General features: G+C 40.2%; 2 protein-coding genes across 2 annotated transcripts; one reads left to right on the forward strand and one right to left on the reverse strand.

The window, feature by feature from the left end:
* Nucleotides 1–1,604: 1,604 nt before the first annotated feature.
* On the reverse strand, nucleotides 1,605–12,370 carry LOC140870702 (uncharacterized). Its single transcript, XM_073273091.1, has 6 exons — nucleotides 12,366–12,370; nucleotides 4,433–5,147; nucleotides 3,395–4,387; nucleotides 2,572–3,340; nucleotides 2,193–2,458; nucleotides 1,605–1,994 (listed from the first exon to the last, which is right to left on the reverse strand). The coding sequence occupies exons 1-6, from the start codon at nucleotides 12,368–12,370 to the stop codon at nucleotides 1,605–1,607; spliced, it is 3,138 nt and encodes a 1,045-aa protein (XP_073129192.1).
* An 81-nt stretch (nucleotides 12,371–12,451) lies between these two features.
* LOC140870703 (uncharacterized) lies at nucleotides 12,452–14,385 on the forward strand. Its single transcript, XM_073273092.1, has 6 exons — nucleotides 12,452–12,628; nucleotides 12,716–12,887; nucleotides 12,958–13,209; nucleotides 13,328–13,356; nucleotides 13,402–13,773; nucleotides 14,011–14,385. Exons 1-6 carry the CDS (start codon nucleotides 12,452–12,454, stop codon nucleotides 14,383–14,385), a joined length of 1,377 nt encoding a protein of 458 aa, XP_073129193.1.
* Nucleotides 14,386–14,625: the final 240 nt, after the last annotated feature.

The raw sequence follows: 14,625 nt of genomic DNA on the forward strand, positions 1-14,625 counted from the left end.
ACAAACGCCACAAAATATTAAACTTTGATACGTTTGATTCAAGAACAAAGCAAAGCTTTGAGCTAAAAATTCTACAGAGAATTTTTTAATAAAATTTCAATAATATGAATTCTGAATTGAACAATGAATGTATATGGTTTTTTTTTATTGTTTACAACTTTAAAAGGCAAAATATAATAAAAAAAATATGCATAAAGATAGTTTCATAAAGCTCTCAAACTCTCAAAAATAGGAAAAATATCAATAAAATAGAAAAATCTTTGTGACACACACCACACGCCGCACTGTGTGTATGCACAAACCCTGGATAAGGGACTGGACAAAGCTCTGGGTGGCTACGACGATCTTGGCCACGATTACGTCAATTGGGGCACGGACCTCGTGCTAGGTCTGTGCCATGCATGGATGAGGCACAAAAGAGGCATGGGGTCTGGACCAGGTCCGAGACTGTCCTTGACTTGGTCCGGGTCTGGTCCAAGCATGTCTCAACTCCTTGATCTTCTTGCACTCGAATCATGTTAAAATTCCCTCCAAATTTGTCGCAGTGCTCTCCAAATCCTTCTAGTCTTGATGACATTTTTATAATTCATTGCGAATCCTTGAAACACTTCTTTAAACTTCTCACTCCATCCCCTTCGTTGTTGGACCTTGCGAAAACTCTAGCGGATCTCATTTCTTCTTAGCTTGATTGCTTCGAGAGCTATCCATGATTTCATCACCTACAAACCAATTCGATAGCAGATTATGAATGTGTAAAAAATTTAAATTGATGAGAAGTGTTTACAAAGTGATGGTGTAAACAGCATAATTGCAATAATGTTTGCTTTCATTCTGCTAGAACTTTAATTTATACAATCTTTTTCAGCTAAAATCCCTAACAATGTAGCTTCTCCTAGTGTTTTCGATGAAAAATCGAGAACATTAAAACCGATCTTGAGCACTGATGATTGGATTCTTGAATAATCTAATGTAGTAGAAACTGGAAGTACATCACATTGTTATGCGGTTTGTATATGGAACCGAATGAATATTACATGATGATTTCATGAACATATTCTTTTTTTAGAAGACCCAAACCCTTCATTATAACACATTCAACAACTCTAATGATACAATATCCTAAAACCATGAAGGTAAGGGGTGGACGGCCATATCATGTAGAGGAGAGAGGGATGAGAGTTTTCTTGGTTTTTTTTTTTTTTTTTTTTTAAAAAAAACACCGCCGGGAGCGGGGGGTTAGGCAGACCCCTACCTGTATATAAACATAAAAAAGCGATACAAATAAAACCTAACGAAGGAGGGGGACTAGGCCAAGACCTCCCCAAAAGGCTATACAAAGGTAATAAGAACATCAGAACAGCTAGGGTATCGAAAATATACAACCAAAGCATCCCTAGGAAATAAGTATAAACAAATAACATCAAAGATAGCTAACTAAATCAACGTCAGCAGTTATCCTGAGCAGCAAAAGCTAGAAGAGAGCCACAGCTCGGCCCAGCAAAATCAAAAACGGACACTGAGGCGCGAAGAGTGGCTGGTATCAGCCTGTGCAGTAAAACCTAGAAGAGATCCACAACTCCAGGCCAGCAAAATCAAATCCGACACTAAAGCGCGAAAAGAGGCTGGCACCATCCAGAGCTGAACAACAGATCAAAGCTATGCAAGAAATATGTCCAAAAGTCATGATCAGCTGGGAAGTCACTATACATAGGCCGCGAGGAAAAAGAGGAGCGACCGCAAACCAGCAGACCCAGAGCAAAAAAGCAGGAGAATGGCGAAGGAAACTCAAGCCATAACCTAACTCCCAAGAAGACTGGAAATCCAAAAAGCGAGCGGCACGAGAGACCGCCCACAAAACATCCAAACAACAGCAAGAACCAGGCAAGGGGAAGCACAGAGAACGCCTGATGATCCATCACCCTGAAGAAAGCAAAGCAAGCGACAGGGGAACAGACTAACTCCAAAAACTCCGAAAAAAGGCCGGAGAGCTGTACCTGCAAAGAAAAATAAATAGCTACATATATCTAAATCTAGGATGACCTAGACCAAAAAGGAGAGCAAACAAAGAAAAAGAAAGCCCAAGAGAAATGGCTATAAGCGAGCGTGAGGCTCTAAGAAAACCTAGATCTAAGGTAAGGAAGCCCGGAAGAGTCAGAACGGGCCAACGCAGCGATGGGAGTGGTTAAAGAAACACCAATCTCCAACAAACACTGCCTATGATCATGAGCCTGCCGCGCCAATGCATCCGCAACCGAATTCCCTTCCCGATAGATATGCGAGAAATGAACCGGCCTATTCCGCACCAAAACACGCGTCCTCGAAACAATATGGTCCAAATCCCAACGGCACCTCCGAGATCTAAGAATCTGAATAGCAATCTGGGAATCAGTTTCAATCCAAAGGGGAAAAAGGCTAAGGTCAGAACAGAGAAGAATACCCCTCCAAATCGCCCAGAGTTCTGCACGGACATTGGACCCCAAACCAATGAACGTGTAAAAAACGCCAAGACCCTACCAGAAGAATCCCGGACAACCCCCCCCCCCCCCCACACAGACGACTCACCCGGGTTACCTCTCGAGCTCCCATCCACATTGAGCTTGAAGGACCCAGGTGGAGGCCTCAACCAACGGACGATCGCAGTCTTGTGAATCCGTTGGAGGCCGACCGAAATGACCATCTTCCTCGCAGCCTGCAAAGCCCCCAGCCAAAGACGGGGCTTGATAACAGTTGCAGAATGAGCAAGTATCAAATAAGACAAAATTTGGAACTTAACCTTCTCCGCAGAGTAGGGTAAGTGACGGTGCTTAGTATCATTGTGTGCAGTCCAGAGGAACCAAAGCACGACAAAAGGAATGAATTCCCTCACATTACCCCCCGGAGACCACTCGCGACCCCTTTTCCAAGCACTGAGAAACAAACTGAAGTTCTCAGTGGCAGGGATGCGAACTCTAAAGATAGCCCCAAAGAAATGCCACACAGAGCGGGCGATGGGACCGTCGATGAAAATGTGAGTAAATGTCTCCGACATCTCACAGCACTGGCACTTGGACACAAAGGAGAAACCCCGCTGCTGGAGCACCTCATCCACAGGCAACCACCGATGCCAAAACCTCCACAGAAAGAAGGACATGGTGGGCCTCATCCAGCGACCCCAACAGGGAGTAAAGATATCCGAGACCGAGCCTCTCGGTCTGACCTGCTCCCAAGCAGATCTCACAGAAAAGGCACCATCGGTGCTGTGGATCCAGATAGTCGCATCCGGTTCATCCACCAAAATAGGAATCTGAACGATCTCCTCCGCCACCGAGGTAGCAACGACAGCGCAAAGGAGATCAAAATCCTAGTCTCCCTCCAAAAGGAAGCTGAAAACACGCACACACCGATCCCCTCTGACATTACACCTGCTCGACAAAGGGGCATCACCCAACCAAGTATCATCCCAAAAAGAGACATCCCCAAGACCAATCCTCCACCGGATACCAGGCTCCGCACGAGGTCTAATCTGGAGCAAGCGCCTCCAAGTGGGGGAAATGGCTCCACGAGAAGGAGCACAAATAGGGCTGACATTCCGGCAATACTTCCTCGAAATAAATCTCGCCCAGAGAGAGGAACCCTGCCGGAATCTGAACCACAGCTTCATGGAAAAGCTATCAACAATGTCCTTGAGCCTGCGAAAACCCAGGCCTCCTTCTTTCACAGGGAGACAGGCGCGAGACCAGCGGGCCCAGTGCCACTTCTTTTCTAAGGGTCTGGAGCCCCAAAGAAAAGCATTGAAAATACGCTCCAATTTCTCCAAAACAGCCAAAGGAGGCTGGATCACCTGACAGAGATAGATCGGGATCGAAAGGAGCACACTGCGGATCAGCGTCATCCTACTCCCAGGAGCAAGGGAACGGGACTCCCAGCCCTCCAGCTTTTTCCGGACCGACTGCAGAAGAGGCTCAAAGAGAGAGCACTTGCGGTTCCCACGGAAAAGCGGAGCTCCAAGGTATTTCAAGGGCAGCTGCCCCTCCGCAAATCCAGTGATTTGCAGCAAATGGGAGCGGCGACGAGCGGTCCAGCCCGGAGGAAAGATCATAGCACTCTTGGCCACATTAACGAGCTGGCCCGAGCAATTTTCATAGTGAGCCAGAAAATCTTTGAGACGCTGAAGACCACGGGATCCCCCATTGGCAAAAATAATGACATCGTCAGCATAGGCCAAATGGGAAATCGGCAAATCACACCCAGACCGATACCTCAAATCAGCATGCTGGAGGAACAACCGGTCCAAGCCACGGGACAGATACTCCGCTCCAAGAATAAAGAGGAGGGGAGATAAAGGGTCACCCTGTCTCAGGCCTCTCGAGGAAGCAAAGAAACCAGCAGGGGTACCATTGACATTAACCTAGAACTTGCAAAAAGAAATGCAAGCCCTCACCATTCTCACAACCTGGTCCGAAAAACCAAACCTTCGGAGGACATCCAGAAGAAAAGACCATTGGACTCTATCATAGGCATTAGCCATGTCCAATTTCAGAATGACATTACCACCACGGGCAGGGAGATTAAGACTGTGAGTGAGCTCATGCGCGAGAAGGATATTGTCAGCAATCATCCGCCCCGGCACAAAGCCACTCTGACTCTGAGAAACGAGTCTCCCCACCACCGACCGCAGACGAGAGTATAAAAGCTTCGAGATAATCTTGTTGGAAACATTACACAAGCTGATGGGACGGAAGTCCGTCCAAGCTTGCGCACCCTCGACTTTGGGGATCAAAGTGATCGTGGTGACAGTGAAGCCCTGGGGCATAAGAGAGCCCCGAAAGAAATCAAGGACAGCGTCCATGACATCATGCTGCACAAAATCCCAGCAGCTCTGAAAGAAAACCGAAGAAAACCCATCAGGGCCCGCCACACTATCCCGAGGGATGGAAAAGACGACAGCACGTACCTCCTCCAAGGAAGGTGCGGCAGCAAAGCTATGGTTCTCCTCCTCCGAAATCTCCGAGGAGAAGCCAGAAAAATCCGGAAGATCCAGGACAAAAGGATCTCCAGTGAGGAGGCGCTCGAAATAGGCAGCCCCAGACTGCTTGATGAGACCAGGAGAGGTGAGGCAATTACCATCCTCCCAAATACGAAAGATCTTATTAAGAGTTTTCTTGGTTCTTGGAGAAGTGTGTTATGACAAAAGTTAAAGCATGCATAATATATTGTGCATATTGTCTTGTAACTCCTCATATCCTCTCTCACATGTATTGTATGTATTTTAGGTCAAACATATACATACATGACCCATGAACATAACATTTGATTAATTATCAAGCTCAAACTCATTTAAGCCCAATCAATTAATTAAATCTTACTTGAATTCATTCAAGCCCACGAGTAAAATAATTATTCAACACTATTTTTATTTGACTCTACAAAACCCAATAATGTTTAATTAATCCAACATTTGAATTAATTTAATAATTTGAACTCTACAAGGTCCACTGGTATTTAATTAATTCAACTCTTGAATTAATTTAGTTAAGTTAATAATAATAGTTTTGAAAATTACCATTTTTAAAAACTAATTATTTATTTAAGTCAACTTTTAATCTTGGAATATTTTTATAAATTAAAAAGTGCATTCTCCTTTAGAAGTCATACTTCTAATTTATCTCGCCTATAAACTTCTTTATAAGTCGTTCAACTCATTGAACTAATTTTTATTCTCAATGGGATCTAGAAAGTCAGTACTTGTGAGACCCTCAATGGTTCAATGATACAACTTAGCAGTGAGTTCACATCTCCATGTGATTCGAGATCATCGAGTCTCTATATGAGCTTACCCTTTATAGCTTCATTCTTATTTATCAACTCCTTGATAATAAGAATGTCAGAACTCAAGTCTAATAGTACCCAACCAATCATGTTAAACTTCTAGCAACATCTTTTATATGACTCCCTAGGTATCAAATGATAGTGTTTACAAGAACTATTTAATTATGGTTAGCGCACAATATGGTCCATTCAACTCATATATCCCAACCTATTCGACAACCATTGGTTTATCGCAGGGACGGATCATAGAAGAGGGTGTAGCCCGCCCAAAAAATATATATTGAGTTTCTATATAGATTTTATATAGCACACAAAAATTTCATTCCAAAAGCCTACTTCTTTAGTGTAGTGCCTAAAATCCAATCTATTAAATCGCATGTATTAATAAATATTATGATTATTATTTTTAATTTTAATTGATTTAAATTCTTTATTTGAATTATGTGTTAATAAAATATTAATTATTTATTTAAATAATTTTATTGTTCAACTTATATGTTTTAATGATTTTAAAGGTTTAAGCTTGCTTATTTAAGTGATTTTAGTTGTACATCTTACTTATTTAAAATAACTTAAAATTCCTTATTATTTATTTATTTAAATGATTTTAAATGTCAAGCTTATTTATTTAATATTTTTGATTGTCCAATTTGTTATAAAGATTTTTAATCCCGCTTGTGTATTATTTAAATGACTTTTAGATATTCAGTTATTTTATTTAAATTATTTTAATTGCTCTGTTAATTATTTAAATATTTTATTTATCATGGTGACATCAAAACGTTTAATTATTGATTTAAATGGAATTCTTGAGTTCATGAGTTCAGTGGTTCCGAGCCCGACATGAGGAGACGGTGGATTTTGTGTGGTATCTTATATTTCGCAAGATTTGAGATTTTTTAGGAATGGAGGAAAATAGATAAAAATTCGGATTAAGACTTTTCGGGTGACCATAATTGTTTTTATGACATTCTTGAGTTTATTTTAGAATTTTTCAAATTTAGCATTTTAGAACCCGAGCAAGTGAAATTAAATTATTTCTTTCAATTCTTGACTTTTCAAACATAGAGATTTTAAGATAATAAGTGTGAGTAGTGTTAGAGTTGTAAAACAACTATTAGCACTTTTATAAGTTATAAAAGTAGCACTTTTAAGGCTTTCACACACACACACACACACACAAAATTTAAAACTCTACATTTTCATTTCCTAAATCTATTACCAAAAAAAAAAAATAGAAATCCTAGACCCCATTTTCCCTCCAAGCCTCCACCCCCTCCCCTCTCAACTCCTAAACCCATCGGCCACTCTCCTTCTCCACCCTAGTGCCACCACCGCCGCCTTATCACCCCCTCACCGACCAGAGCTTGAGATTAGGAAGGAAAGGAAGCTACTCTCACGTTTTTTTTCCAGCTTTTCCAGCCCTTTCCTTGGGTGTTTTTGGAGTTGAGGCAAGTATAATATAATCCTTTGGCCACCAAGCAAAGATATTATGTGCATGCTTTGTTTTCCTACATGTATTTTGAGTTTTAATGATTAATGACTAGGGTTTTGAATTTTTTTTAAACAAAAATAAGTAGGTTTCATGACTATACTTCGAAATTCATGCGTGTTTTTGGTGTTAAAATGAGTTATGTTATGGGTGTTGGATGCATCTTGATGTTTCTTGAGCATTTCAAAATTTTCAGCCACTAATCATGAGTTGTTTGAGCTCATTTCTGAAATTTGGATTGAATGATGCTTAAGGGCTGCCTAGGCTAGTTAAATTGGAGTCTAAATGGTGTATTGGATGAGGTATGAAAAGGTTAGAAGGGCTGAAAATGATGGTTTAGGCGTTTGGAAGTGAGGTCGTGTGTAGGGGTGTCCCGGTTGGGGAAGTTTGGCTAAGAATTTGACTTTGAGCTAACTTCGAGTGTGGGGGCTTGGCTCGAGGTTCCATTATGGTCTAAGGAGTGTTAATATGGTTTTTTGTGGTCTGGAATTTGGGAAATTTATTTGGAAAGTGTTCGTATGTGGCTAAGTTTAGAAGTGGACTTGTGTAGAATTTTTGGTTGCATCGTAGCTATTGAGAATTAGGGGTCCAAGTTAGGCTTAGGCAGGATATTCGGCTAAAGGATTGATTTTATTTTGTAGCCAAGGATGTTGGGAGCAGGTCGGTTTGAGTGGAAGTCAATTTGGTTGTGATTTGGTCGGGTTTTAGATTGACAAACGAAGTGCCGCAAATGTCTGTTCGGTGGAATCCGCTGCAGGAAATTTGCTTGGGCATGAACTTTGGCCGTGCAAGAGAGGCAGGGGACTTTATGTTTGGTTAGTTTAGGAAGGTTAGATGACGTCGGTTCAAGCGGAAGCCAATTCAGATAATAAAAGGGCGAGTTATGGGTTTTTCGGCTTGAACGCTTGTGGCGAGTATTGGTTGAAGGAAAAGGAGAATTTGTAGTCGATTGACTTAGCCAAGGAGCAGCCACTTAATCATCATTTTTCCTTGAATGTTTTCATCCTCTAAAATTGTGTATTTGAGTGTGTTTCTTCAATCATTTGAGTTGAGTAAAGTTTTAAGCGAGTAGAGTACAAGACTTTTGCGTTTTCGAGTCAAGTGAAAGTTTGGGATGAAGTTGAACAAAGTAAAAGTTTGAGGTTGAGTTAAAGTAAAAGTTTTGAATGAGAAAATTTGATTGTGACAATAGGAATGCAATGTCGGTCGGGGGCTGCCTCGGCTCACTTGCCAAATCAGACGTGCAATGTTTGGTCGGGGGACACCTCAGCTCACTTTCCAAATCAGACGTGCAATGTTCGGTCGGGGGACACCTCAGCTCACTTGCCAAATCATAGGTGCAATGCTCGGTCGGAAAGCACCTCGGCTCACTTGCCAAAATAGACGTGTAGTGTAGGGCCGGGAGGTATCTTGGTTCTCCTACCAATTTAAAGGGGCAATGTGGGGTCGGAAGAAATCTCGGCTTCCTTGCCGACATAGTACTATAGCCATTATCGATCAAACAAAATAGGGTCACAATCGAGGATCTAAATTCACAGAGAAAAGTTTAAAGTTGAAGTTTATGAAAGTTTATGCTTAAATACATGAGTAAAGTTAAAGTTTCAAGTTTGAGTTTCAGTTAAAGTTTCAAGTGTGATTTTTGATTAAAGTTTCAAGTGTGAGTTTCAGTTAAAACTTAAAGCATGAGTTTCAGTTAAAGTTTCAAGTTTTTAGTTCAAGTTCAGTTTCAGTCATGCATGCGATCTTTTATAAGTTAAGCTTATTTCTGTTTGAGTTGGTTGTTTAAATAAAAGTTTCAAAGTATTTTGAGTACAATTATTTTAAAGGGCGTGTGCATGTATATGTATCTCTCGTTATTATATGTTTTATACGTGTTGAGCCTTTAGGCTCACTACTTTGCTTGGTGCAGGTTAGACTTTCGATGTGAACGAGGGGCATGACTCTTGAGTGGAATGCGATGTGGGCTTGGCACATTCCTCCGACCTATGCTAGTCTTGCTGATAGTTTTGTTTGTGTTGTATATTTTAGCATCATTCTGTTGTTGTTTTGCATGCATTTGTGTGTTTTAATTTAGTATTTTGTTCGTATTTCATTTATCATGTCTTCATTACATATTTCCCGGTTTATGTTGTAGGAAGTGGCAATTTGAAGAACATTTGGACGGAACTTTCATGGCTCGATCCGTCAAAGTCTACCGATCGAGCGATGGAGTGGAATCAAAGAAGATTTGAGGACAAAATTTTGGCCGCTCGATCTGCCAACTTCAACTGATCGAGCGACCGTAAGAATAAAAATGGACAAATCGAGACGGGCTGTTCGGGAAAGAATTTTTATTTTTGGGAACTCTTTTATTTAGGACTCTAGCCTTTTATTAAGTCTTTATTCCGTTTTGTTATTTTTATTATCAGACTTGGAACGCTTAGAACACCAAGTATTCCTTGGCGGCTAGGTTTTTATTCATCATTTCTTAAGATTTTTTCTCTTCTTTTGATTTTTATTTCGTTTTTCATGAATCGTTGTGGCTAGTTTCTAGAACTTGGTTGAGGAAGACGAGCCTTTGATTTTGTTTGTTCGTGAGATTCAAATTTTCAGTGTTTAATTAATATTGAGTATCAAAAGTTGTTCTGAATTATTTCATGCTTGTATGTGAGATTTTTGGATTGATCAACCTAGGATTTCACTATACAATCTACTGCAAAATTAGAATTCAAATTCGTAATTGTTTCAATCAACTAATTTGCGAAGCAACTACGATTGATATTTTCCGCTTGTGAATTTATTAAATTGTAGGGACAACAATTGACTAGATTTAATACATCCGCTTGTGTATGTGTTGTCTAGATTCGTCAGTTTCACTAGTTTGCATGCTATCGTGGATTTAAATCTAATCGCTTGTATTGGGTTAATTCATTGGTAAGGGTTAATTTAGAACGCTTGTGTCTAGTTAACTAAGATTAAGGTGAAACAGGAATTTAATTTTCAATGAAGAATATTCGATAGAATTAATTATTTTTAGAGAATCGATAATCGAATGAATGATTTCAAGGGTGTAGTCGACCGATACCAAGGCTTGTTTCTCATTAATTTCTTCATTTTAATTTAATCTTGCATGATAGTTAATAGAGTTTTATTTTTAATTGCTGTTAATTTTTGATAGATAATTTCCAAAACTCAACCCCCCTTTTATTTTGTTTTAGAACACACTGAATTTCACTTTTCTTGTGGGAACGATCCCTACTCTCACCACTGCATATTTTGTTTATCTGATTTGAGTTGGGTAATTTGGGCGTGACACGAATTAGCGCTACCAAATTTTGGCGTCGTTGCCGGGGAAAGGTGTTTAATTTATTGTGTTCTTTTTATTTTGTTTAATCTCACTCTCTTTTATTTTCTTTGTTTCTAGTTTTTCTCTGTCGTTCATGCTTTCAGGTGACCCTTCTGAAGAAGAATTTCCTTACGACCCGGAGATTGAAAGAACTTTGCACATGCGAAGGAGAGAAGCTCGTAGGAGACAGGAAGAGGATTACTCACTATAGTTGCACCAAAGCCATGGGATATAAAATACTTGACGCCACCTCGATTGGGTGAGTTGATGATTAGTTTGAGAATTTTATTCCCTGGGATCCCAAGAACCAATATTCGATTGATATCAGACTTGATAGCCTTCTTTTGAAACATGAATTGCATTCATGTTTATTATATTGCATGTTTTGTTATTTATACTGGAATTTTATTCTCACCGGAGTTATCCAACTATTGCTGTATTTTTTATGTGTGCATGACAATAGGTGGGACAGGAGCTGGTCAGACTTGACGTGGATAGCTCGGGATAGAGTCTTAGTATGCGAGGACTTGGGTTTAAGAAACAGGACATGTATTATGACTTGTGAAACATGTTAGCACAAGAACAAGAACAAGAACCTTTGTATATGTTAAACTTGTAGAATACTCGTTTATGTTTATGATTGCATGTATTTCAGATGACTAGAACAGAGTTTAAATGCATGTATATGAGGTTTGAGATTTAAACAAGAGTTGCAAACTTTGCTGTTAAACTTGAAATGTTTAAATTCTGAAATTTTGTAGCAGGGCACAGACCCCGTGCATACTTTGGGTAAGGGTCCATGTACCCTACTAACTTTGTTTTTGTGCAGAAAATGAAGGGCACAGACCTCGTGCATGCCATGTGCCAAGGTCCGTGTAGCCCACTATTCCGCAACTTATTCATTTTGATTTCCAGCCTTGGGCACGGACCCCTGTCCAGAAGATGCACGAACCCCGTGCCTTGGTCCGTGCATGGTCCGAACCAAGGTCTGTGTGTGTGGTCTGCCCATGTAAATTTTTTTTTATTCTTTTAGCGATGTGTTTTTGCGTCGCCAAATGTAAGGTTTGCGTCGCCAAATGTCTTGTATTATGTTTTTAATTATGAAGCAGACTAATATTCAGATTGCATATTTCTAGTTATTAATCGCCCTGTAAGATTAGATTAGCACCCGAGGTCCCCACAACAGATTCGAACGGAATTTCCTGAGGAAGAGATGGCTGAAAACGCAAATATGAGCCTGAGACAACTGGACACTCCTGATCCAAATCAACAGCCTTTACGCATTACTTTTCTTAATCTAGAAAATAATGCTACATTTGAGCTTAAATCTGGACTGATTCACTTACTACCTTCTTTTCATGGTCTCACAGGTGAGGATCCTCACAAGCATTTGATGGAATTCCATGTGGTCTGCACAAGCATGAAACCCCATGGAGTGACAGAGGAGCAGATCCAACTCAGAGCCTTTATTTTCTCTTTGAAGAGTGCTGCAAAAGATTGGCTGTATTATTTACCCTATGGATCCATCACAACCTGGACTGAGATGAAGATGATCTTCCTGGAAAAATATTTCCCATCTTCTAGAGAAGTAAATATTAGAAAGAAAATATATGGGATCAAGCAATTTATAGGGGAATCACTTCATTAATACTGGGAGCGGTTCAAAAAGTTGTGTTAGTTGTCCGCAACATCAGATAAGTGAAAACTTGTTAATTCAATATTCCTATGAAGGTTTGTTACCTCATGACAGGTGTATGTTAGATGCGGCCAGTGGAGGAGTTTTTGTGGATAAAACTCCAGTACAAGAGAGAAAATTGATCGAGAATATGGCTGCCAATTCTCAGCAATTTGGAACCAACAGAATTGATCATGCACCAAAGAAAAATAATGAGGTAAATGTCTCTTATCTTGAGCAACAACTGATTGAACTGACGTCTCTTGTGCGTCAAATGACTGTAGGAAATGGACAAACTGTAAAAGCATGTGGAGTTTGTGTTGCAGTGGTACATGCTACTGACATGTGTCCCACACTTCAAGAAGAATCAGTTGAACAGGTGAATGCTACTGGAGGATTTCCTGGACCATCACAGCGGACGTATGATCCGTATTCCAACACATACAATCCTGGTTGGAAGGATCATCCAAATCTTAGATACGTAAATCCTCAGGCGAATCAACCGGGACCTCATGCACAACCGCACAATCAAGCTTACAGGACACCGTATCCTCAACAACATCAGCGTCATCAGATTAAAACGCCAGGTGAGTTTCTTGAAAATATAGTTAAGGATCTTGCAACTAATACTCTGAATTTCCAAAAAAAAAACCCAAGCAAGCATACAGAACTTAAATAATCAGATGGGACAACTCGCCATTGCAATCAATAAGTTGGAAGCACAACATTCCAACGCTTTGCCATCCCAAAAAATTCCGAACCCAAGGGAGAATGCAAGTGCAATTACTCTAAGGAATGGGAAGGAGTTGAAAGTCAAAGAGAAAGAAGTTGATGCTTCGTCCAAGGAGGAGCTAAATGAAGAACCTAAAGTGGATGATAAAGAAGAAACTCGGGAAGAAGCGCCAAAAGGTAAGTTTCCTCCTCTTTCTGAATAAGCTTGTTGTCCCTTTCCCCTTAGCACTTAAGAAGTCTAGAAAATATGAAGGGATTAAGGAACTATATTAAACTTTTCATAGATGTGAGGTAGACATTCTATTGCTAGATGCTATTAAGCAGGTACCTTGATATGCAAAGTTTTTGAAGGAATTGTGTACAACAAAGAGGAAACAGACATTGAAGGGATGTCAGAAGGTGGAGTTGGGTGAGAATGTATCTGCAGTGATCCAAAGGAAATTGCCCGCCAAATGCAAGGATCCAGATATGTTTTCTATTTCATGCAATATAGAGAATGTTAGACTGGAAAAGGCCATATTAGATCTAGGAGCATTGATCAATGTTATGCCAGATTCTATTTATGCATCTTTGAAACTTGGTCCTTTGAATAAAACTGGAATTGTCATACAATTAGCTGATAGGTCTAATGCATACCCTAGGGGAATAGTGGAAGATTTGTTAGTTCAAGTGAATAATTTAGTATTTCCTGCTGATTTTTATGTGCTCGACATGGAGAATGGTGATCATAATAGTCCAATTGTGTTAGGCAGACCATTTTTGAAAATGTCGATGACTAAAATTGATGTTCATAGTGGCACACTTACTATGGAATTTGATGGTGAGGTGGTAAAATTAAGTATTTATGATGCCATGAAATTTCCTGACAGTGATGATTGTGTTTATTCTGTTGATATTGTGGATTATTTGGCACAAGAGCATTGTGAGCATGCAGGAAAAAATGAGCTAGAGGTGGCTATTACAGCACCCATTCAGCAGGATGAAGATGATGAGATTTGTTTCAATGGAGAGATGAAAGAAATGGTGAACACGTTGAACAGTGCACCTGCGCTACCTCAATCAGGTAACCTCGCTTATCTCTCTTTACCAATATCTAATACTCGGTGCCTTCCATCTGTTTTGCAAGCACCAGTTGTTGAACTGAAAACGCTTTCCAAACATTTTAAGTATGTTTTCCTTGGAGAAGGAGAAACATTACCAGTTATCATCTTCAACAGTTTGAAGGCCGAACAAGAGGAGCAACTGGTCAAAGTTTTAAAGGAGCACAAAACTGCTATTGGATGGACCATTGCTGATATCAAGGGAATCAGCCCTTCTACATGCATGCATAGGATCTTGATGGAGGAAGGATAAAACCCCTCGTGTCAGCCGCAAAGAAAGTTGAACCCACCTATGATGAAGGTGGTGAAGGCTGAAATTCTCAAACTCCTTGAAGTTGGAGTGATCTATCCAATTTCTAACAGTCAATGGGTCAGTCCTGTCCAAGTGGTTCCCAAGAAAACCGGGATTACTGTTGTAAAGAACAAGGATGACGAATTGGTTCCCACTCGTATTCAAAATCGGTGGAGGGTTTGTATAGACTATAGGAAGTTA

The sequence above is a fragment of the Henckelia pumila genome, unplaced genomic scaffold, assembly GCF_033568475.1.
Source record: "Henckelia pumila isolate YLH828 unplaced genomic scaffold, ASM3356847v2 CTG_198:::fragment_1, whole genome shotgun sequence".
Taxonomy (NCBI): Eukaryota; Viridiplantae; Streptophyta; class Magnoliopsida; order Lamiales; family Gesneriaceae; genus Henckelia; species Henckelia pumila.